Source organism: Onychomys torridus, chromosome 3, assembly GCF_903995425.1.
Source record: "Onychomys torridus chromosome 3, mOncTor1.1, whole genome shotgun sequence".
In the NCBI taxonomy this organism is placed as follows: Eukaryota; Metazoa; Chordata; class Mammalia; order Rodentia; family Cricetidae; genus Onychomys; species Onychomys torridus.
In genome coordinates this window covers 12,006,393-12,032,315 of record NC_050445.1, presented here as the reverse complement: position 1 = coordinate 12,032,315, position 25,923 = coordinate 12,006,393, and the positions used below count along the sequence as shown (strand labels likewise).

General features: G+C 44.2%; 1 protein-coding gene across 1 annotated transcript in view; it reads right to left on the bottom strand.

The window, feature by feature from the left end:
• The window catches only part of Chn2 (chimerin 2), a 267,743-nt gene that overhangs the window by 11,201 nt on the left and 230,619 nt on the right, over positions 1–25,923 (bottom strand). The window contains exons 7-8 of the mRNA XM_036181787.1: positions 18,892–18,969; positions 3,080–3,164 (exon numbers count right to left, since the gene is read on the bottom strand). Of these exons, the coding sequence (XP_036037680.1) occupies positions 3,080–3,164; positions 18,892–18,969 (163 nt within the window). The remainder of the gene's footprint in view (positions 1–3,079; positions 3,165–18,891; positions 18,970–25,923) is intronic.

Here is a 25,923-nt window from a genome sequence, read left to right as displayed (position 1 = left end):
TTACTTCTGGAACATGAAAGTTTCATGACAAAGTCGCTCAATGAGAATGTGCACTTAAAATGTCTTCTCATTGTTTTTCCTAAGTATAAAGACGGTATTTCTATACATATGAGATACATGCACAATAATGAATATTTTGGTCAGTTGCTTATTAAAGCAGTGTTAACTGCAGCAAAGGCCTGACATGTGCTGACTTCTGTGTGGCCACCAATGGTGATTCTCAGGTAATATTTCCTGGCTCAGTTCTCTGCTCTCCCTTTCAAAGGAAAAGTTCTAACCATCTTAGCTTAATCAGCCCATGAAATTCAACTAAATCCAAGTATAATTCAGTTTCATTTTGATGGAGCTACTTAGCGGATGTAAATTGAAATTTGGACTTCGCTAACCCGAACTGGTTTTCTTCCTGGGATCCTGGTTTATAAAGTGGGGATTACACCAGCACCAGGTGATCATGAAGGTCAAATACTTACACAGTGTCTCCAATCTAGTTCTGTGCCTGTGCTCAGTCAAATAAGACACAGCAAGGACACAAGGTGGAGACACAAAGACCTGGCCTGCTGTTCTTTCATTAGTGGATTTCACTATATCTTACAAACTTCATTTAAAATTTTATTTTTGTTAAATTGCAGCAAAATAGACATAAGATATATTTACTATTTTAACTATTAAATTATAAATTATTCACATTCAATTAAATTTTTAAATTAAAAATTAATTTAAAATAATTTAATAATTATTTCATTTAATATTATATTATATTTGTTTGTTTATTTATTAGAGACAGGGTCTCACTGTGTATCTCGGGCTGGCCTAGAACTTGCTATGTAGGCCAGGCTGGCCTGGAACTCACAGAAACCCAACTGCTTCTGCATTTTAATGTTCAGAGTTAAGTGGCATCAAAAACATTGTTGTATAGCTACTCCACCACCTGCTATGAAAGCCTGTGTGTTCCTACAGCACAACAACTCGATGCCCACCCAATAGTAAACACACACACACACACACACACACACACACACACACACACACACACACCCTGGACTCACTCACTGGCTATCACTGCCTAGATTCTAACAGCTGCATTCCTTTGCACTTTGCTTGGCTTTCTTGTCTTTTATAAGACTGATGAACATTCCACTGTGTGTCTATGCACATTATCTGTTCATCCACCAGTGGGGTTGAGTTCTATCCATCTTTCAACCATGATGAGCATGGACCTGCAAGTGTCTGGTGCAGACACCGCCTTTAAATTTTAGGATTACATGGCAACTCTGTACTTAATTTTTTTTATAAACTTTAAGACATTTAGTTTATTTATATAGAACACTGATCCTATTAAAATTAGGATCTTTCATAGCAAATATAAAAAAGTTAAGTTTTTATAAACCAGCAGAACTCCATGTGCCCAAATAAAATCTGGACCATTAAAAATTATCTACGTTATGGAGAACAGAGGCCTGTGTTGACTCCCTTGACTATCCATGGCCAATTTCTAGTCTTCCTGCTCTTCAGGGGAAAATATTAGATCAAAAAGTAACCACTGGAGACAACTTACAATATAACCTTACATTATGTTTCCATTAAAACAAGATAGAAACAGAAACAAGGAAATAAAAAAATCACAGAACCCCTTCTATCCTAGAGAAAGCTGCTGATTACAGCTAACTGGAACCCAGAGTCCTGTTTTCATAATATTGACTTTGGACCAATTTCCTGCTGAAACTGGATAATATCTGTGACAAGGGATATTTTTGGTAGGTCTAATCTGGACAGACCTAACTAACAAGCACAGAGTAATTCAGCTGGTAGACCACCACACTCAGGCTATGGGATGTTTTGCAAAGCCCTGCACGTCTGTTCTGTGTTCAGCAGGGTATTAGAACATTCTGGAGAGGCTGTTTCTGATCTGGGTTTGCCACCTGCCTCAGGACCCAGGATGGGAAGCTGGAATTACTCACACAGCAGTTAGGCACTGACATGGGTGTTGCTGTGCCTACAGAATGGGAGCTAAGAAAGCACCTTCCAGGCAGGCAGGAAGGCAGAGGATATACGATCCCATGAACTGAACGGGCACCATAGGCAAGAGGAAGCCCTCAGTGGGAGCCACCAGCTGATTCTGTTTGTCAAGCCATAGGAAGGAGGCAAGCAGCCACAGAATCTGTGGTATTCCAGTCAAAACCAGAGGCAGCTGTTCCTGCTCTCAGCTCTAGTGTGTGCCAGGAAAAGCATGGCAGGGTGAGCAAGAAAGTCCAGCTAACACGCTGATTTGGCAGCCCTTGGCATTTTGTTCAGTGTCCCTTAAAGAAGATGTGACTTGTGATATTTGTAGTTGGGGTATACATCCATTTCTAGATGGAAAACACCTGGGGTCCAAACTACTTTGAAGTGCGTGAAATCAAAACAAATTTGATCAAAATACATTGTATGAAATTTTCAAAGGATGAAGAAAAACATGATTTAAATTATTTTTAAATTTAAAAACTTAAATTATTTAACAGATGAAGTTTCACTATCAATTTGATGGCAAATAACTGAACGTGAGTTCTGGACTTTTGCTGCTTGTAAATGAGTGTTTCACCACTTAGCATCTGGCAACTAGCCATCACCTCTAGGACTCCATCTCCTTTTCGTTTAATAGGAGATAACCATATCTTCCTTTGGTTCTGCTGGTGAGGGTGCAGCCTTGTGTTTGTGGCAAATACTCACCACAATTACACAGTGTTGTTTTTATGTCTTGCCTACTATACTAAAATGGTATAGGAAAGAAAAATGGCATTTTAGAAATCTATGCAGTTCCATTAGAATCTATTTCAACCATTTTCTCCCCAAGGGCTACTGCTCATTTGGGGAGACAGGTGCATTTTAAGGAAGTGGACTTGCCTGGTGGCTTTTCTTTCTTGTATGAATATAAGTTCTGTTTCAGTCTTGCAAACCCAACAAGCAGAGAGAGAGGGGGGCTTTGGGCCCCTAAGGTAGGGAGACATCTGAGCTCATCTAAGCACAGTCCCTAGCTCTGAGACTGCCTCCCTCTCAACAAAGTGGCACTTCATGTAAGTAGAGAAGAAAGTTTTGTGTCTACCTGAACACCGAACTCCTTGGGCGATGAGCCCCCACATGAAATTGGCACAGTATTCACACCAGTGTGGGCCTCGGAATGTGTGCACCTGTGAGCCAAACAGAACAGCACAGAAAGTTCAGTCACCTGAAGGCATCAAACATGAAACAAAGAAGAAGGCTCAGCAGTGATGCTCTGTCCCTGGCCCTTTTTCCTTTAGCGAGGCAGGGTTGCATACTGGGCTGGAAGAAACAGAGACAGGCTTTGATCTTAGAAATTCTGCAAGGATCCAGCATACCCTGGCATGAGCAGAATGCAGGGAAAGAGTGAGACTACAAAGAAGCAATGAGATTGTCACACCCCAAACAAGGCTCTGTGAGTATAAACCTAAGAGAGCCTAAGCTGGCTGCTAGGTCGTTCCATCCTGCATTCAGCTCAGCAAGTTGTTTTGGGCAAGAACTCAATTACTGTGTCCTCTTGACTGAAGTTGCTCCATCCAGGTGTAGAATTTCCAGCCAGATATAAATAAACCATGGTTATGGGATAATTAAAAGGTTCCAAGACTTTGAGCCACTTCCAGAAAAAGGCATTTAAAAAAGTAAAGGAGTTGGCGGAAAAAAGCAGGCTTATGGAAGAGCCCACGGAGTGGTTTTTCCCAGGGACAGGGGCTATATTCAGCCAGCCCTGCAATACATGGCTCCCCCGGCTGACCAAAGTGCTCAACCAGCTGTTAGATATTCCCAGCGCTACAAAGTCAGATGGTCTTAGCTTAGGTTATTCAGGTACAGAGGCACTCATTAACCCACGAGCCAACACAACACAATAACACAGCACGACACAACACAACACAATGCAAAGCAAAACTGTTCTCCAGCACCGAGGAAGTTCAAAAGGCAGCAGCCGGGGAGTCCTTGCTGTGGAACCAGGCCAAGATGAGCTGAAAACCACAGACAGTATATTGAGGAGAGCAAGAATCTATGTGACAAGGTTCTGAGTTCTGACAAAGTCCTTTCAAAACTTCTCTAAGCCTCAATTAAAGCTAAGATAAGTCAGACAATCATATATATATATATATATTTTAACAAGGTAGGGAATCCATGTACTAGTACTTTTTAAAAATACTATTCTTAGCTAACAAACAAACCAAAATAACAAATATTGTCAACGTTTGGGAAGGTGAGCACTCTCTAAGGAGAAGCAGTCAACCTGATACTCCTGAAGAAGGAGCAGCCCATTCAGTTCCCTTGTTTATCTACATACCCTGGCAACTGTGGCTAGAGGGTGGCAAGCCACACCAGCCTCCCAGTGGAGCTCAAGGGTGAACAGCAACAGAAAAAGAAAGTGTGGTAATGAATCTGAAGGAACGCATTATGACCACGGCTCTCTGTAGGGCAACTAAGCTATAATTGCCTTTCGGGTATTATAGCTCATTAAGCTGCCCAGTACATTGTTTCTGTTTTGAAAGATGGTGACGCCGGTCTCAAAAATTGTTTTTACTTAAATGGAGAAGTGTTCCGTTTGGGTATGATCCTAAGCCATGACTAAGCACTCCTTGTAAGAATGCAGAGAATCCACGAGGCACTTGCACTTTCCAAATGCCACGATTCATTTCTAGGCCCACTGAAACAGAACTCCGTACTGAAAGAACTCTGGGGGAAAATGAGCCACCAAGAGCCGACCGTGTTCTGAATTCAACAACCATTAATGTTTCACTAGGAAAATGCAAAAGGTGCCAGATAATTTGGGCAGTAAAGGTGATTATTGACATACTGTCGAAATTGTACCATAAGGTGAAATAAGATATAAGTTAAACAAAACTAGTATGAAAAGGGTTACAGCAGAAATGTGGGGCTGCCACCATAGCGGGAATAACGGGGAGGCACTTCCGGATGGTCCTGGAAGGTGACTGAGAGGAGAAGAAAAGCTGCTTTGGTAGAGGAAGGGCCTGGAACATTCTGGGCAGAAAGAACATGGACACTCTGTAGGGACAAAAGAGCTTGGCGTGACTAGGCAACTCAGGCTGCTGTGGCTAGAACAGAGAGAAAGAGGGAAGGAAGGGGAGGGCAGGAAAGGGAAAGTCAAGCGGACCTCTCACTTTGTGACGTAAATTTGGAGTAGGCTCCACAAGGCATTCTGGGAGGATTTGAAGTAAAGGGATTCATTCAAAAGATTATTCTGAACCTGTGCTGAGCATGGGTAAGAGGGTGTCAATGGTGGAACGGGTTTGGAAACTGCATAGTAGTCTAGTTGAGGGATGATCGAGGCTAAAAGCAGAGCGCTGGCAGGAAAGATGGTAAGGGCCTGTGTTAAGGTATATTTTGAAGGTAGAATTTGTACAACCTCACAGTAGAATGCATGTGGGTCTTTGAGAAAGAGAGGGGGGTGGGTAAAGTTATGAATGATCCCTTGTTTCCCCCTTAAGAACCAGGTGGAAGGTGATGAGGTGGGGCCAATACTCCAGTGGGGAGAAGTTTAGTGCTGGGCTTTAGAGAGGCTGCAGACAATGCTGTCATGCTAAAGTGGTAAAGCAGGAAGTCACATGCATTTGGTGGCTTGGAGGAGTGGGGGTTACAGAGATGAATGTGGCCATCCCTGAAAAAATAGATGGTGTTTTATATCAGGCAAATGGCTTAAAAGTATTAGGGATAGGGAGGAGAAAGCAAAAAGAGAGAGTTCATGTCTGCTCCTCCATTCTTGATCAGAAGATCAAGAGAGCAAAGTGTTTTTGAAGCCAACAGGTGAAGATTGTTTTAGGGAAGGGGTGGGCCCATGTTGAATGCCAGTAAGACACCGTATTAGGGAGGTACTAGATGTTGATTTGGGTACAGGGAAGTCATTGGAAACCTTGTCAGGAACAGTCTCTTTGGAGATTGAACCCGGATTCAAGGGTTCAATTTGAACTGAGAAGTAAATGGGGAATTATGAACTAGAGAAAACTGTAGGAAAATCCATGAGGGCGCCTAGCTAGGCAGGCTTGGTGGTTAAGGGAAGCTGAGGAAGGAAGACTGAGAGTTTCATGCCATCTGGGCAACAGCAAGACTGTCGCAAAAAAGCAAAAAGCAAACCCACTACATTCAACTAGTTCTTTCCATATGTGCACGGGTACAGTGCCAGCCACTGAATTGTGGGAAATCTACCAGTGGCCACACTCCCCCAAACCAATGATCCTCTCACTCCCAACAGTCATCAACTGCCAATAACTCCTCAGGAAGAGGTTTATATAATCACATTTCATTTTATACATATATACGTTTCTCAAGAACAAAGAAAATTATAATAAAAAACAAAAGCATGGCATGAACTAAAATATGAAATGTGAAAGAGGTTCTCAGGATGCAGCTCAGTGGCAATATACTTGCTTTGCAAGCTTGAAGCCTTAGGTTTGGTCCCCAGTACTACAGGAAGATGCTGGTCTATGATGGCACTCAGGGAAAGGAGACAGCGCAAGGGAGTTGTGGGCTCAAGAGACAGTGTTTTATCTGGGAGACACTGGAGCATGCTGAACTGTCCATAGGATTGATACAATAAGTCACTATAGATGCAGAACAGGCGAATCCACACAAAGGCACGATGATCCTGAGGAGCTGAGAAATGGCAGGGTATTGGAAATGGATGGATGCAATACTGAAAGGATATATTTAAGATTTTCCATAATTAGCAAAAGGCACAAAAACATCAGATTAAGAAAAGAGTAAGGAGTTTCAAACAAAGTAAATAAAACAATCTACTTCAACACAGACGGTGGTGATGCTGTCAAACCTGAGCCCTGTAGACATAACGGCAACAAAACCACTTACCTGGAAAAGGATAATGGTTAGGGTGAAGGCAGACCTTTTCTTCAGCAAAAATGAGGTTACAGAACACAGAATAACTCCATCACATCCTGAGCCTGACTTTCATACCCACTTAATTATAGAGAAGGGTAAATAGTGATATTTTCTGGTGGACAATACACACTTCCCATCCTCATGCAAAGAGATAAAGGATATGCTTCCATGAGTGGCAGGAATCAGAAAAAGGAGTACTAGCCAAGATGAAGTGGTGAGTGAGGAAAAGAAAGGGGGCCAGTCCCCTTGGTTCTAGCTGCACAACACATCAACACTAAAGAACTAATTTTAGTGATTTAGGAACAAGGTATGAAATGAGAAGGTCGAATGTGGGTAAAAGTCAAGCCATTGCATGGTCTTTACACTTTGGGAGATGTAAAAGGAACTATTTATTAACCAAGGAATGCTTTAAGTAATCAGAGACAGTGGTTTTCTTTCTTTTTTTCTTTCCTTTTTTCTTTTTGAGTACATAGGAAAAAGGCATAGAATCCATAAATTAAGAAAAATACCCACAGATCCACAGTGGGGAAATTGACACACAGATTTGATCAAGTCAAACAAAAGTAAGAAAAAGCAATAAAACCAGTGAGCATATGTAAACTATTTATAATTCTCTAATGATCTACTCAGAGGAAAAACAGATTTGCAGATGGTATTTAACAAATATTTACAAGAAACACACTCAAAACACAATGCCAGAGAAATATTGGAGGCAAAAAGATGCCCTTTGGAAATGCTACTGTCCCAGTGAACCCAATAAGCCAGATACACCTATTTGCATGCTGTAGTGAGAAAAGGGCCTAACATTAGTAAAGTTTACCAGAAAGATAGAACTACTTTGAACTGACATGTATACGAACAATTTCAAAAATCTAAAATAAACATGGAAAAATTATAAGGAAATGTTGACAACTCTACCATTATGATGAGCTCAACATGTTTTTACTTGTAGTGGTATTGTATTCCCCCCAAAATAGTGTGCACCCTAATAAATTTATCTGGGGTCAGAGAACAGACAGCCACTAGAACAGAGCCAGAAATGGTGGCTAGAAAACAGGTCAGAGCAAGCCATAGCAGAAGCTGGGCAGTGGTGGCGCACACCTTTAATCCCAGCACTTGGGAGGCAGAGCCAGGTGGATCTCTGTGTGTTCAAGGCCACTTTAGAAACAGCTAAGCATGGTGACCCACGCCTTTAATCCCAGAAACCCAGCCTTTAATCCCAGGGAGTAATGCAGAAAGTAGAAAGATATATAAGACGTGAAAACCAGGCACGAGAGTTAGTTAAGCATTTAGTTAGTTAAGCATTTGGCTGGTTTAGCATTCAGGCTTTGGAGCAGCACAGTTCAGCTTGTTCTGCTTCTCTGATCTTCCAGTGTTCACCCCAATAACTGGCCTCGGGTTTGATTTTATTAATAAGAACTTCTAACCATTCATTCTACATTTACTGAAGCTGATAAATAAATGTTAATAGACTACATAGGAAAGGGACTTTGTTTGTACCCAACAATTCAAAGAACATACTCCCCCCCAAAAAACCCCCAAAAAACCACACAGAGCATTTTCAAAAGCTGACTGATAACTACAACAGGAGCAAATCATAAAGACATAACACCACCCCCAATATACTGTATGCAGCAGACTTGGTACACAGCAGTGATGGGCATACCTCAGAATGGAGTGCTGCTCATTCAGTGTGGGAAGGTAGCAGAGAGATGAAAGGCTTCCTACCAAATTCACCTGTGACCTTGCCATCACCTCATCATTTCTGAGCCTATTTAGTTTACATGCAGCTTGCTGCTTTGAGCCTGGCCCTATCCTTGTCTATGCAAAGTTGAGAGACAGCGGAGAAGCAAGAAAACCCTATACCCAAGGATCTCGCCATCTATAAGGATAAATAGGCAACAGAAGCCATTATGAGTCAGGCGATGTACCTGATAATGTAAGACAGTCTATGCCAGGATAATAGGGAGAATAGCCAGCTCTTGCATGTAGCAGTAATCTTAAAAGTTCTTATTAATAAAATCAAACCTGAGGCCAGTTACTGGGGTGAATGCTGGAAGATCAGAGAAGCAGAATAAACCACAGCTACCTCACCTCGCCAGTTCCTCAGCTGATCCTGTTTCCTCAGGTTGGAAGCCTCTGAGTCCTCATCCTAATGGGTCTCAGCTGAACTGCATTGCTCAAAACCTAAAAGCTTAACCAGCCAAATGCTTCTAGTTTCTGGTCTTGACGCCTTATATATCTTTCTGGTTTTGCCACCTCTCCCTGGGATTAAAGGCTCACTTCTTGGGATTAAAGGCATGGGTCACCATGGGATTAAAGGCTGTTTCCAATGTGGCCTTGAACTCAACAGAGATCCAGAGGGATTTCTGTCTCTGGAATGCTAGGATTAAAGGCATGAGTGCCACCATTTTCTAGCCTCTGTATCTAATGGCTCTCTGTTCTCTGACCTAATAAATTTATTAGGGTGCACAATATTTTGGGGAACACAATACCACCACACTTGCAAGAACGAAGAGGCAAGTGATGGTACAGGGGTTTACTTGGATAGACAGACATGCCCCAGACTGGGACCGATGAGTAGGAGGGACCATTGCTGTTGACTGGAGAGACTTGACAACATTCCAAGCTGAGACAACAGCACACTCAGGGGCCCAGGAAGGTGGGCTTGGGTGTTGAAACAGTCTTTTCTTGTGAGGGATGTAAGGAGAGGGATGATACAAAGCTACCTGGAGCATACAAGTCCAAATGCCAGCAGGTTCAGTAGTTAGGAAAGCTGTTTCAGGGTTTAGTGCACATAGGCAGGGGTGTGGGGGGTGTGGGGGTGTGGGGGGGCTAACTACCAACCACTTCCAGAAATGAGGGGCTGCTCATTGCACATTTCTAAGCGTCATTTCGCCAGTAGTCCTACAAAGCCACCCAGCACATCAAAACTGCATATAGTGCTCATCAGCCCTGTCCTTATTTAGCGCACGTTCTCTTGTCCTTTCCTAACACGTATCTCGGGACCAAACAACAAATGCAGGTAGACCCCACAAGGAACAAGTGACTCTCTGTTCCTGCTTAGTCCCACACAAGTAAAACAAAGTAAAAATGAGGGGGATGTGAGTTAGACAAATATTATTTTAGGCCCACTGCCCGATTTCCTTTTGAGGATGGGCCACTGTTTATTTTTGTGGCTGGTGTGTTATTCAATTTTCTTTTGGAACCTGAGGAGAGAATGGACTCCAGGGAATGCTGAGGGTGTGCTCCGAGCCACACTCTTTGGGTTGACATCTGACATGTTCCATCTCTGTGAAAGATCCTGTATCTTAAAAAAAAAAAAAAAAAAAAAAAATCACTAATCAGCACTTTCTAGTCTCTAAAATTTATTGATTTTCAAAAATATCTTTTTTTTTTTTTTTTTAAGAGAAAGAACATTTTGCATACTCGAGGGCAGTAACTAAAATACCCTAGACAGGAAGAAAATTCTCCAGACAGGAAGAGTGTTTGTCCAAGACTATTACACTGGCATGGTCTGCCTGGAATTCAAAAACCACACCAAACAAGATGGTATTAGAAGAGATAAGGTGTGTTTGACAAATGGTCCAGAAAGGGGCACGTAATAAAAACAAGAGAAAGAAGAGCTGTTCAGAAAGTCACAGGCAGACAGCAGGCACCCCAGCTGGCTCTCCGGAGATGAACAGGATGCTATTGTCTCACATTTGCTGAATCTGGAAGGCAGGTCTCTCTAGTGGTTTTAGAGCAAATGTTTTGATGGGCCAGTGCAGACACCACCAGAACATACAATCAACTCGCCCAGACTCAAGCTGGAAGCGAATGCTATTTAAGATGTGCTGTGGTGAGGAATTTTTATTTTTTCCTTATCAGTTCATATCAGGGTTCTTCAGCCTTATCCTTGTTAACATTTGGGGGCTAGATAATTCTTGGTTGTGGAGGTAGGTGGCTATCTTGGGCATTACAGGGACTTTTTTTCCCCTTTCTGACCTCCCCCCTCAACACACACCACCCCCTGGTATCTCTGGTTGTCTACAGACCAGAGGCTCACAGCTCACAGTATCCCTCAAGGGATGGGCCATAAATGTCTCCAGACACTGCCAAAGTTTCCTGGTAGTGGGGCAATACAACCTTGATTGAGACTCACTGACACAGAACAAAACCATTTTGCCCCAGCTTATCAGTTAGTTCTATTATTCATATTAAAAACAGGAACTTGACTCTTTCAATTTACTTGGAAAAGGACTACAGGGCTAGAGCCACTTTCTAGACTGTTTAATGTGTATAAAAGACAGGCTTGGAATGGGTAAAGGACTCTTCCAGATTCAAGAGCCTGGGTTTTGGAGGTCCAGGGTTCACTGTGGGAGGGCAGGCAAATTAGCATCAGTTGCCCAGAAGGCCAGTAGTACAGTCAAGGCCTCCAAGTTTCCACAGAGGATGGTTCCTCTGATTTACTGTGTTTCCCAAAATCATGTGACAATGAACTCATGTGAGAAATTAAACTCTGGGCTTTCCCTTCCTGCGGGAGCAGATGAAATTCTGACCCCGAAGTGAACCTTCTCAGATGTAAGGAGATAGCAGAAAGGAATGACGTCATCTGTAACCGAGACACTTTCTGCTTCCTACACGTGGCCCACTGCACAGATGATGTGAGAGAGCCCCGTGCTAAGCCAGTCTCTAACGGAGGCACTGAGGTTCCCCAGAGTAGCTGCCTGGATATTTAAAGTGGGACTAAAGATGTGGTGCCAAGGTAAAGCTGGGGACAAGCTCAGAGACCTGGCCTTGTTGGCAATGCTGAATTTGACAAACTAGGAGCAAGGCCTCAGCTTCAAGCTGGTCATCCCAATGTTGGTCCCGAGAGACCTAAGATTTGGGGTTCCTGGCTGAGGGAAGCCCTTGGACCCTCCTTAGCAAAGGTTCCAAGGCAGAGCTTAAGGCATCTATACCAGAAACACCAAGGCAGGGAAAGGGATGAAGGTGACACCCCAGCTGCTGGTCCAGATGCAAGAGCAGGTACCGGCAGCTGCACTTTTGGAAGTGGAACTGGCATAGAAAAGAGGGCGGTGTTCTAAAACACCACCAGCCATGAAGCCTTTCTTGGCTCTTCTCCTGGAACTGAGATATTCTTGTGCCAATTTCCCCCTCTGGTTACATTTACCTTCTCCCGAGGTCTAAGGCATACCACCCTGAAAAGGCTGGATTCTACCTGATCTCAGAAGTTAAGCGGGGTCAGACCTAGTTATTGCTTGGGCAGGAGAAACCAGAGGCTCCCCCATTCCCTGGAGCATGGTCTTTCCTCCTCAGTGCTGTGGACAGACAGCTGAGTAACACTACTCTGGGGGATGTTCTGGCCACATCTTCCCTGGCCTCTCTGGATGTCATTGGTACACTCTGGTGGGATGAAAAGCATATCTCCAGCCAGGTGGTGGTGGTGCATGCTTTTGATCCCAGCACTCAGGAGGCAGGAGGGCAGGCAGGAGGGTCTCTGTGAGTTCAAGACCAGCATGGTCTACATAGTGAGTTTCAGGACAGCTGGGGCTACACAGAGAAACCCTGTCTCTGAAGAAAAAAAAAAAGCACAACTCTAGACATTGCCAAATGTCCCCTCTGTGGTCAAAAGCGTCCTGGCTGTGAAGCCCTTGGCAGAAGAGAACAGCCGTTTCTCCCTCAGCACTTTCTGGCACCTGACACACAAGCAGCCTGTGGTCTGCATTGGTGGAGTAAAGGCATAAATGGCTGAAACGCTCTTTTTTCTGGAAAGTTTCAGGAGTCCCCTAGTATGAATTGTGACCACTGGCGCTCACTCTCTTGTCCCACATAAAACACAAAAGGCATAATTATTTCTCTGGGTGGAAAGTGCCAGAATCAGGCATTTAGTCACTTAGACTAGTCCTTTTGAATTTTGTGTTATTTAGATCCAGACAAAGTCCATAAACAAAAACAGTTAAGCACTTGATAGGGGGTCAGACTCTGTAGCCCACAACTGACACTGTGAAGCTGTGTGGCTGAGCCACATCCTGGTGTGGCCTCACATGGGCACCCTGCTGGGGATTGCATTAGACCCCTTTCTCTGTCCTGGGCTCTGACGGTCTGTGAGGAATTCACAGCGACAGTGATGAAGATACCCTGACATGCACATAAAGACTAGCTAGGCGGGAGACGTGCTCTAAGTCCGCCCTGGCACGAAGGTCAGACATCTGACTACATGAGGCCCTTCTCTACAAACTGTTTTCACACTCAATTGAAATTCCTGCTGTGAACACAGTTCCTTTAGAGCAGTGGATCCCTACCTTCCTCATGTTGCAAAACTTCATTACAGTTCCTCATGTTGTGGTGACCCCCAGCCATAGCATTATTTTTGCTGCTTCCTACTGTAACTGTGCTACTGTTGTGAGTCATAATGTAAATATATGCATTTCTGGAGAGTCTAAGGTGACCCCTGTGAAAAGCGTTGTGACCCACAGGTTGAGTACTACTGCTTTTGGTGCAGATGGCATGCAATTAGGTCCCAAAGGATCTGTTTAAACCAGGACAACTGGATCAATTAAGTCATTATCATCACAAACAAGCTTTTTTTTATGTTAAGCACATACAGTTTTTTGTTTGTTTGTTTGTGGGGTTTTTTTTTTTTGGTTTGGTTGTTTTTTTTTTTTGTTTGTTTGTTTGTTTGTTTTTTTTGTTTTGGTTTTTCGAGACAGGGTTCCTTTCCTGGAACTTTCTTTGTAGACCAGGCTGGCCTTGAACTCACAGAGACCCTCCTGCCTGCCCTCCTGCCTCCCAAGTACTGGGATTAAAGGCATGTACCACTACCGCCCAGCACTATCACAGTTTGGATTTGAAATGTTTCCCCTGAAACTCATGTGCTGAAGGCTTGGTCCTCAGCTATGGTGCTACTGGGAGGTGATAGCGACTTTAGGAGGTAGAAGAAGTTTTCCTTGTCGAGGAAGTTAGAGCATTGGAGAATGTGTCCTCGAGGGGAAACACTTCTTTGTTTCTCTGTTTGCTTTTTGGCTGCCATGAGGTGAGCAGCTTCGCTTGAACATGCACTTTGATTCATGATGCTCTGTCTTACCACATGCCCCAGAAATGACAGATGCAAGAGACCACAGACTGAAATCTCTAAGACCATGAGCCAAAAAATACCCTTTGCTCTTTAAGTGGGTTTTTCTCAGGCATTGTGTCATAGTGACAGAAAGCTTACCAACACACGTCCTCACTGTGGAGCAATAGTCAGTCCTGGTTAATCACAGAGACCTAACAGAAGACCTTTGAGTAACTTCCCATGTAGGTTTATCAGAAACCAGATGATTGTTTTCAAACAAAGTTTAACATGTGTCCCAGAAGCAGCAGAAAGGAACCCTGGAAGAAAGGAGTGGAGCAGGAGCCCAGGTCTATTGAGTAGTGACATCAGGTATTGGTGGAGGAATCAGTGGAGTAACACAGAGGACAGGAGTAACCGGGCAAGAGAAGCAGCAGGGGTGGGAGTGTGCCGGAGATGGACACACTTCCTCTCCAGCTTTGCTCAGGAGCAGGCCTGGTTCTGAAATGGCACAGTGGTCATAGGCTATCTGGGATAATGGCTCTCCTGTCTTGTCTTGACTACTGTTTTAACATGGCACCTCACATTTTTGTTTTGCATCAGGCCATGCCTATTATGCAGCCAAAGCTGCCTAACCATGTCTTAACTAATAGCCATGCCAGATCCTTAATGGTAATGTATACATCTTCCATGAACAAACCACAACAAACAGACACTTCTGATGTAACACTCCAAGTGGAAGGTCATCCAGCTGCTTTAAGACCTCCATGTCCTTACTGTCTCTTTTACTCGTGAAGAAATGCTTAATAAAGAAACAAGGAAATTTCTTCACTTTCTGTCAGACCCATGAAGCACAAATAGGAAAAAAAAATCAGTCAGTGGAAACCTTAAAGATGTTAAATGAGGGGCTGTGGACCTTAGCAGCGGTGCCCACACTAGAGACTGGCACTTAGTAGACATTAATTACCATCTAAAGATTTCATTCTGTGGCCTGGAAGCCTCTAATAAAATGGCATGCTTGAACTCATGTGGAGGATAGAGATATACCCTCAGGATGAGGAAGAGGTCCTTCCCCTTCAAGTCTCCTGAAAAAAAAAAAAAATCAATGAAGTCCTTGAGATGGCTGAACTGTGTCTTGAGGTATGATCCAGTCCTAATCCTTAGCCACTAAGCATGTGGTCTTTAGGAAATAAAGTCTTGGGAGACACAATTAGAAAGAGGCTGTGCTGGGTGAGCATGACCCTGCACCCAGTGACTGGTGACCTTAAAGAAAATCTACAAGGACACAGAAGGTGGTAATATGAAGATGGAGGTAGGAAGATAAGCTAAGGAACCCCTAAGGACTGCCAGCCACATGGATAGGTAGGCGAAGTCATGGGCATCTCCAGAAGGAACCAATGCCCATAGCTTGGCTGTAGATTCTGACACCTAAAACTATGAGAAAATACATTTTTGTTCCTTTAAGTTAACAAATTTGTGGTTATTTGTTATGACAGAGGCTAGAACTTATTAGAGTCTTCACAGATATGACCAACTTCTTGAAAACTGGGTAAAATACACATGGAACCCAGGCCTAAAAATTTTAATCCCTCATCTACTTTTCAAACAAATGAGGGCATTCAGGTACATGGCAGAACACATTTCAAGAAATAGCATCATCAGACTTCATTTCACTTTCTGTTACACATATTTTCCAAGAGAGGGAGAAAACAAATAGTGGAAAGGAAGAAGAGCCTGCAGAAGTGAGGGAATTAAATTAAAAAAAAATACATCATAGAGAAAACCAAACAGAAGATGGAACGGAGTGAGAGGCACAAACAGATGATAAAGTCATAGTAAAAGTGTGCAACAAATGAACTCTTACCCATGGGACAGAGAAGCGACACATCATTCACATCTGTCTTTTTTTCTACATTTAATTAGCCCGCTGCAAAGAAGGCACTGGGCACAGCAATCACAGAAGAGTTACCTATTGATCGGCGTGCAGTCTTTACACCCTACGGCAGTCCCATTTTCCAGGCAAGGAAATTGAAGCTGAGAGAGCCCAGCTCATTGCCAGAGATCATGGAGTGGTCATGGTCCTTATCTGCAGCTGCCTTGCCAGGGTACTGATGGCATGGAAGGACATGGATGCACGTTGCTGGGGCTTGGGGTTTGCTCACCTGAAGAGTTTTAGAGGTGAGTTACCAATGCCCTGAAGAGACTGTTCCATTGACAGAAGAGAGTTCCCCCTGGCAGCCAGACAATGGAGTGGAAGCTCTTTCTAGTCCTCTAGAAACAATTTTCATTTATCTTGGAGTCTTAATTTTACCACTGTCTTTGAGGACTTAAGTGCAAGGAGCCCTAGGAAACCCCAGCTTTAAATGAACCAAAACAGCACTAGCAAATAGTTTGAAAAGGATGATTATTGCATGAAGTGAGGCACACCCTCCGAAGCTTTTGCAGTGGCTGGATTTTTTTTCTTTCATTTCTAGGCAGTGTTGTGTGAAAAGCAGGCACCAGGTATGCTTTGTTCTCTGGAGTGTCTGAGTAGGGCACTCTCCCAGTGTTGTGTAGTGGTGAGAGCTTCTCATCATTCCGCATGAAGAAGTTCCTGAGTATAGCATGGAAGAGGCTGCTTTTACTACCTCCCACACCAACAGACCTGACTGGGCAAGGAAGCTGGCTGGAGGTGAGGTAGCAGGCTCTGATGGCAGATGCCTATCTCGGTTAAGAGTTCAGATAGGAGCAAAGCAAAAGTTACTTGCTGATAAGCACAAAGACCAGGACTATGCATTCTTGTTAGAACACTAACTCCATGCTATGTACATCATCTCTTCCAGTAATAAATCAGGAAAGTTCCAGAATACAACCCATTAGAAGTCAACATAAATAAAAAGCTGATGTAAAATTAAGGTATAAAACATAAATTACAAGTAGTTAGTGGGGCCCTTGGTAAAAGCCTACTTTCTTTAGTTTGTGATTATTCCTAAAAACCCATGGATATATAGAGAGCAATGATATGTTTTAGAATTTTAGAATGTTTTCCCAAAAGATCATGCTACGGTTCTGTTTGTAGTCAGCTCAGGGTAAGAAGAGGTAAAGGACCTAGGGTGGACGGGATGAATAACAACACAGTGAGTGCCTCCTCCAGCCCCAGCTATGTATTCTGAAGGACAAAGGCAGGAACAGCACCATTGAAAGCCACAGTTAACTGTGGCAGCCACTCTGGGGCCTCTTAGGTTTCAAACATGTCTGTGTAAGCCACAAAAGGGGTGTGTTCCTGTCTGTCTCATGGAGCCACCTGGGACAACACATATATACTGGGTTTTTTTTTTTTTTTTTTCATTCTTTCTCCATGGCACACTGAATGCTTTGTTCTTCTACCAATATATCTTGGGAGCAAAGTTAGGGGATAAGATAAGATTCACCCATTCTTTTTCTAAGTGTCTTAATGTTTCCGCTTCAGAGAATAAGTTAAAACAGACTGGCGTTGGTTTTGAAAGTGCCAATCACCTGAGTACACATATGTTTTGAACTCATGGGGAATATCCACTGAGAAGCTATTTCATATTAATGCAATGAAACTGGACCTTCAGAGCAAAGGCACTGGAATTTTGGAAAGGAAGGGAAGGGATCTGAAAATCCAGCAAGACCTATCCAGTCTGGCCTGGCTGTGCATCCACAGGATGCCCAAACCAGAGGTTTCTGTCCAAAGTCAGAAAAACACTTTCTTAAGGAAAGAAGAGATCATGAGGGTTAAAATAGAAAATCAGAAGGAGAAAAAATATTTGGACACTTCATGCTCCAGACCTGTCATTATTCAGTAATGGGAGAATGATAAACGTCTTAGTGTGGAAGAGACCCGGAACAACGTAACTCTCCATGCCATCACGAAGCCTGTAGTGTTGAAGGCTTCAGTTTCTTTGATCAAGGATAGCAGGCAAAGGCCTGAGCTGCATGCATTCTAAAACTAGAAGCAGAGAGCTAGAGCAGGCTAACATGCTAACATGGATGAAAATGTAATAGGTGCACACACATCCTTAGGAAGGGCTTGACCCTTTTCATGAGCAGCAGCAGAAATGGTTCCCTTGTTCCTGCTGTTCAATCTCATTCCCATGATCAGTGGCCCCAGAAGGAAAGCCACACTGAGTCCCCACCTAGTCTTTTCTTCCCGAATCTTGCATCTGAAAACCCCTAGCTTCACATATCATCACCCATTCGCTTAGGTGGATCTCTAACAAGGCCCCGTCCTTCCTCCCCCAGCGGCTTCCCATGCTGGGCAACTTGTCATCGGTTTCCCCTCTGAACACTTCTGGGACAACATAGCAGGGTAAAAGAAACAGGCCCTAGTTCTCTGGCGGAGCTCACACCCAGAGCTGGTCTCAAATGAAGACAGTACGTGGGAAAACCCACTTACACTCCCAGCAGGTTCCGTATCTTTTTGTTCAGACTGGAGAACGGGCGGGGTCAAGGTTGGCCAGGCTGCAAGATGCCCCTGAACCCACAGCACACACACAAGCTAGTGAATGGGTTCTCTCTTCATGACCTCTGCAGCTGTCTACAAAGAGACAGGCTCCTCAGAACCACCGACAACAAAGGACAAAACAGCAAACACGAACTGGCCAACTGTTTGCACTCTGCCATGGCCAGCAGCAGCCCTTCTGGGTGGAAAAGTACTGCTGTATGCAGAACTTCTAAATGCCACCGGGTGGGAATCTCCTGCTGCCCTCTCACCGGGCATAGAAAGATGAAGAGGAAGCGGGCCTGGCTTCCCAGAACCAAGTTGATACACATGTGTAGGGATTAAGAGCCGTATGGAGCCAGCTGCTTTCTCTGGCCTTCAGTTTGACACAAGGCATCGGATATGTGGAAAACAAAGGAATTTGCTGCCGCCTGCCTTTCTGACTAGAGACCAGATGGAAGTCATCAAGGACCCTCTCCCACCCCCACATCCCTCCCCCCAGGGCCACAGAAAGGATGCAGGCTCCTACCTTGAAGTTGTGTGTCTTCTCATAGTTGAAGTGGTTGTCGTTGTGTGTGAGGGCAGCTCTTCGGACGAGTGAGGAGATCTGTGAACAAGCAAAGAGCTTGAGAGGAGACCACAGAAAGGCACCTCTGAGTCCCACCTTTACCCCAAATGCAATGGCCAGCAGCTCTTGGCGCTTCCTGCTGGGCTTGGCCTTCCGAACCACAGCACATTTTCTCTCATTTTCCAGCCACAGTTCCTGAGAGAACATAGTGCTTGGGTCTTGGATCTCCCGAGTGTCCCCTGTGGAGCTCTCTAGAGCCAGCAGAGCTTTGGGATTGTGGCAGCAGATTTGAGGCAGCTGTGTCCTGTCTGCAGAGCCCTGAGGCATGTGACCTGGAAGGGACCGACTGAGTGATGGAGGGGGCTCTGGCTGAGTAGGGATGGGCCTGCTTTGTGCTATTTCTTAAGGCTGGCATGTGCCCGGAACAATAGCATACATTCATGTGTAGCCACCCCCAGATTATCCAGTCAGCGCAGGGGATCCAGGGAGGCAGCGATGTGTGCACATGCCTTCACACACACATGCACACAAACACAAGCACACATACAGAGACATACAGACATACACACACCCACACTCACATGCACATACACACCACACACAGACACAGACACACCACACACACACACACACACACACACACAGACACACACACACACACACACACATGCTCCTTGTGGTGCTCTGAGTCAAAGCTGTATCCAATTATTATGGGCCTCTGAACCTCATCCTGGGCTGACCTCCAGCAGACTAAACTTTTAAACCCACATGATTCTTGAATCTTATAGGGATAAACTAGCACCTGTTTTTTTAAACTGCCCAGAACTTGAAAACCTTATCTTTATTCTTAACACATTTATTGAACTGGAACAGTCTGAGCCCAAGCAGCTTAAGGGAGAAGTGCAAAGCATTTGGTTCTGGGCTCAGCAAGCCCCCAGGCCAGCGGGTCAGAGGCAGGCTTCTGGCCATTCTCCCTCAGCCACTTTCCCGGCTCCTGCAATCCCACAAGGAGAATACCTTACCTAAAACCCAAACATCACTGCTGGTTGTCCTTTAGACAGAGCATCTCAGACGTGCATTGTGTTAGTGCCCCACCACCTTTATGCCCTTTCTGCCTTTAAAAGCATTGGATTGGTCTCTTTTGGGACCAATGTTTGGTCCCAGGTCTCTCTGTGAATAGAAGTGGGGGACTGGGGTGTCCTGGGAGTACTTTAATACAGCTAATACCAGACAGATGGTAAAATCAATACTTTTGGAGCTAGAAAGCAGGGAGAATGCAGAAGTCGAGGTGAGCAGAGAGATGATGACTCTTGGATTTCACCCTGTGTCCTAGGAGACACGGCCCTGTGTCTGAGCAGAGCCCCTCCACGCTGCCCTGTGGCAGTTCATGACATCAGTCCTTTCCCTGTGAGATTCTCCATTTCCATCAGAAATAGCAGCCAAAGTTTTCACTTGTAGGAACTTACACTGGGCCAGGCAACACTCAGAATGCACTACAGTACATATACTCATTGAATCTCCAGCATAAGGGGAAAAGGGCCCATTTCTGGATGAAAATACCGAGGCACTGAGCGGTAACGTAATTTGCTGAAGGACACACATCTTGTATCAGTAGCAGAATCCCATGCTCCTCCACGGCTGAAACAAATCCTGGCAGTGTGAGCTTTTACTGGTTTCAATGTCTATTTGCCCTGCAAATCCTAGAAAAATCTCTTTTCTGGCTATTCAGCTTCTCCATGCAGCAGCTCCTGCTCTCCTTTAGGGTATTACAACATCATTTAAATATACCTACATCTTTATCAACATGTAAATTCCAACTTCAATGCCACCCTTGCCAAGAAAATGGTCCCAAACTTCCCACTGGAGGACCACTCTGCCCTCTTAGGTACCATTCTGCATTGCACATACCACTGTCTTAGTGGAGCCAGTGACAGTCCTGACTCTCCATTACACCAAGAACTCAGGTAATCCCCCTGTGACTGGGTCACCTTTGGGTCCCCCTGCAAGTCTCTAGTGGGATTCCTTGCTATAGCAGCCACTGAACAAATACAAGGTTCTAGAAAGCCCTAGCCCATGGAGGGAGCCAGAAGTCTCCATGGGGTGGGGTCTCCCATTCATCCTGTGACCATCACTGCCCACACCCCAGCCTCTAAGGACCAGGACTGCCCAAGGCCATTCTCTCCTAAGGGCTCTTTTTCCTGATGTGGTCCTGACCTGGTCCTGAAGTTCAGCTGCCCATGAAGGGGCTGAATGGGGGTTTGGTAGACCTTACAAATGTTTCCAGGGTTAACCTAAGGGTAAAATTTTGGAGGTCATGAATAAAGATCTTTTCTCAAATCTTCATTGCTAGTAAATGAACATAGACCTTTTGATGTAAATAGCCAGTACTCTAGTGTGTGCAAGGCAAAGTGTATGATTATACTGTTTGAGAATCAGATTAAATAACCATTTATATGGTGAGTAGGTAACAGAGTCTCCTTCTCCTTGTGGTGGATTGCTGGTTGAATACAAGATTTAGCTCTTTTCTTGTGTGTGTTATTACTTATAACCAGCGATTTTTATTTCTATTCATGACAGTGACTTCTTTTACAGTTTCCAGATCATTTACCCAAACACAAGATGCATTCAGCCATGGGCAAGAACCACACACTGTCCTTCTAGAATCCTCTTTACAGGGACTCTGAGTGTTAGCTCCCCAGAAGAATGATAGCTTTAGGGATACACTAAGTCTCCCTCTTAGCCCAGAAAAAAAAGGTTACAAGAATCGCTTGGTGACCTCCTCTCCTTAGAAAATGCCTCCCACGGGGCTCTTTATCAGCACATCTCCAGGGAATCACCTCACTCCTTCACATCTTCCATAGCATTAGTCACTGTCCTCAACACACATCTCCACATTTCTCTGTATGTTCTATTTAAACCTGAGATTCTCCCTGGGCTGCTGACATTTGGGCCAGCTCAGTCTTTGTTTTGAGGTGCGTTGTAAGCTGTTTGGCAGCACCCCTTGGCTCTCCTCACTGGTTACCTGTAGAATCCCTGTTGTGATCACTGAAGGACATTGTCTAATACTGCCCAACCCTTCTCCAGTTGGGCTTGTCTGGCTTAAGTTAATATCATAAAGTGTGCTTATTTCTGTGCCAAGTACTATGCTAGATATATTTCATGTTAGGATTCACTAAAGATGTATGAGTCTACAATGCAGTACTTTTCTAATTCCTTCCATTTTACAGATGAGGACACAGGAGCTACAAGCTTTCATACCTTGCTCAAAGTCCCAAATTTGGCAGGTGGGCAGTCTGTCAACATACCTAAGGAGGTCTGGGCTTCTTCCACCAAAGAGAAAATTTTATTTTTTATTGTGGTAAATACACATAACAAAGATTGACCATTTGACCACATTAGCAGAAGTAGACTGGCTTAAAGAGGGGCTTCTGCCCTCCTCACATCCTCTTAGAAGCAGTGTCTGCTAAAGATATCCTGACAAGTAGGTGAGGCTATGAATACATGGTGAAAAGCTTACCATTTCCCTCTCTTTTTTCCATCTCCTATAATGAGGGTTGGAATTCTACTTTTAGAGTCTCTCTTTGTTCTTTCTCTCCATGTTCAGGGTCTAGCATCCAGAAAGGCATCCGGTAATAAGAAAGCAACAGAATGTTGTCAGGTGAAGAAAAGAGAAGGTAGGTCAGTAGTTGAAAAGATGTGGGAAACAGTCATTTGGGCACCCAGCGTCACGGAGGAAGACAGGATCTTTAGAAGTTCATGAGCTCACTAGCTGCTTCCCCACCAGCTCCTGATATTTCCCTCTCGGCCTCTAGGAGCCACAACCTTCTGCCTTACCTGCAGATTTCTAAAGTAGTGATTACTATAGGCTCATTATTTCCCCCACAGCCCCCAAGTGTGTACCAGTGATGTGTTTTAAAGAGGTTTGAGGAAGATCATCACCGTCTGTGTATGTACTCCTGGGCCCTTATACTTCCCTGTCTTGTGTCTGCGTCTTCCTTAAGTGTTTACAACCCAAGCTACGTCCTGTCTGCAGTCACTAGTCCGACTGCCGCTTCTGCTGCCTCGTAACAGTGCGGAATATGAAACTCACTATTACAAGCTGGCCGGGGAGCCACAGGCGGGGGCTCTAATAGCTTACTGGTGTTTGTGGCCATTAGAGTTATGTCTGAGGAAAAATAGCTGGTGACTTATTGAAGGCATGAATGGAGCCAGTGGTTCTATTTCCAGCGTTCTTAGGCAGATCTGAAGACAGAGATTTAAATAGACACACACACACACACAGGGTGGGGGTGGGGTGGAGAGAGACAGACAGGAGTGTGTGTGTGTGTGTGTGTGTGTGTGTGTGTGTGTAGACAGAGACAAAGAAGACAGGGGAGAGAGAGAGACAGACAGACAGACAGACAGACAGACAGACAGACATAGAGAGAGATTAACCAAAGCAATAATACTGAGCAATGGGAAAAGGCCAAAACATTCAATATAGGGAAAAGGGTAAATAAATGAGGTTCAAGTCTGTAATGGTATATTACATAAACATTAACCAAAGTGAGTAAACACCTCAATGACAAGAGCATCCATCTATCCCCACGTATTATTAGGGGAAGAGCAGGCTGCTGAACCAGATACAGGCATATTACCCATTTTGTAAGAGAAATAGACCAAAATATTTCCCTCTCACCCCAAACTGTGGAGCGTAACCAATAGTATCTCTGGGTGGAGAAACTGTCACAGGCCTCCATTTTCTTCTATATATTTGGAAATTTCTACAATTACAACAGTTCTAGTAAATAATAATTACTTTTAAAACTATACTGGACAGACTTCGTTGGTCATGTGGACATACGATAAGCTGTTCAGATCTGAACTGTAGTTGGCATTCATTCTAAAACCTCTTTTTCTTCAGGAGAAGGAACCCAGGGTCTGTGGCCCCTCACCACAGAGCTATTGAACTAGATCCAGAAACAGATCCAGGTCTAGATTCTCCTGTCTGAAACTCACCGGTGGCTCCTCACAGAGACAGCCATGGAGTTCCCTGGGAGACTATTTGGTACCCTACCTCTCACTTGCTGCTCCACTTTGTATAATACCAGACCTGAGATCCTGCAACCCTAACATTCTCCCAGGTGATGCTGGTGTTGCTGGCCCTGGGACCCCCGAGATATGCGTTTTACTCAGCCTGTGGCTTTGTCTGACCCCCACACCTGCTCAAGGCGCTCCCCCAGAACAATCACACTCAGCTTTCTGGAGAGGGTGCCCAGTGTCTCAGACATCTCCCCAGGGAAAAGCAATGTGCTTCTGGAAGTGAGAGTTCTCACTCACGTGCATCTCAAGTTCTCCTGCTTACAGATTATTAGAAAATACGAAAGAATGAATGTAAGAATTGCTGTTGAAGAAATGTTTCCTCTCCCAAGGAATCAATAAATATCAAATCATGTGACCCCATCTCACCCCCCTTCATGAAACTTAAACCCGCCATCAACTCTTAAGATAAAAGCAAAACTCCATACCATAGCCTCCCAGGGTGTGGTCTGGCCTCTGCCACTTTCCCAGGCTTTCTTCTCACCACTTCCCTGCTGGTACCTGGAGGACTGCTAACCACACACCTAGCAGTACAGTTCTGAAGTTATGAGCCAGGAGCCCCCAAACAAGCTCGCTTTATGAGCTCAGGTCCTATGCACACTTTCCATCACAATTAACGCCCATGTCATGCCACCTGGCAGCAAACAGCTACTCATTGCTTTTTACCAAAATTCATGAATGTTCGCAGCTATAAACTCTCTGGAGGTGAGGAGACCTCTATAGCAGCTTATCATCATCACCATTAAGTTTCCCCCTTTCAGACACTGATTCAACATCCAGGGGCTGTGATCTTTGGGATTTCCTCAGGCTTGTGCTGCCCAGTTGCTGCCATTACAAAAAAAAAAAAAAAAAAAAAAAAAAAAAAAAGCACTGGAAATGAGTGGGGGGAGAGGGGACCTGTGTGTGTAGGTCAGGCCCAGAGTCATGAGCCCTAAGGAACAAGACTATTTGGGTTTGAGGCTTGAGTAATGTCACTCTGTATCTTGGAATTAATTAACCCAAGATTGGAAAAAGCACGGGGACGAAAGGCCAGACGAATGGAAGCACATGAATTGTGAACCAAAGGCTGTGGAGCCCCCAGCTGGATCAGGCCCTCTGGATAAGTGAGACAGCTGAGTGGCTTGGACTGTTTGGGAGGCATCTAGGCTGTGGGACCTGGACCTATCCTTAGTGCATGAGCTGGCTGTTTGGAATTAATTAATAAGGATTTATCTATGCATCCATTCATCCATCCATCTACCCACCTACTTATTATGTATCATCTATCTTCTATCTACCTATTATCTACCTATCATCTATCTATCTATCTATCTATCTATCTATCTATCTATCTATCAATATCTGTCAATCATCTATCTATCTATCACCTCTATTTCTAATTATCTACCTATTATTTATCTATCATCTACCTATATCTATCCACCTATCTATCTATCATCTTCTGTTGTGGAATATTATTTTAAGATATGTTACATTTGTTTATGCTGTGGAACTTTTGTTTAATGATGCAAAGATGTGTTGTATTCTTTTATGTTGCATTTGTTTAACTCTGTGAAGTTGTGTTACTTTGCCTGTCTAAAACATTTGATTGGTCTAATAAAGAGCTTAACGGCCAACAGCAAGGCAGGAGAAAGGATAGCCAGGGCTGGCAGGCAGAGAGATTAAAGAGAAGGTGAAATCTGGGGGGAGAAAGATCAAGGAACAAGAAAAAAAAGGGGTCAGCCACCCAGCTACATATCCAGATAGGAAATAAGAAGTAAACAAAGGTATATAGAAATAGAGAAAGATAAAAGCCCAGAGGCAAAAGGTAGATGGGATCTAAGTTAAGGGAAGTTGGTTAGAAACAAGCCAAGCTAAGGCCGGGAATTCAAAAGAAAGAATAAGCCTCCATGTGTGATTATTTGGGAGCTGGGT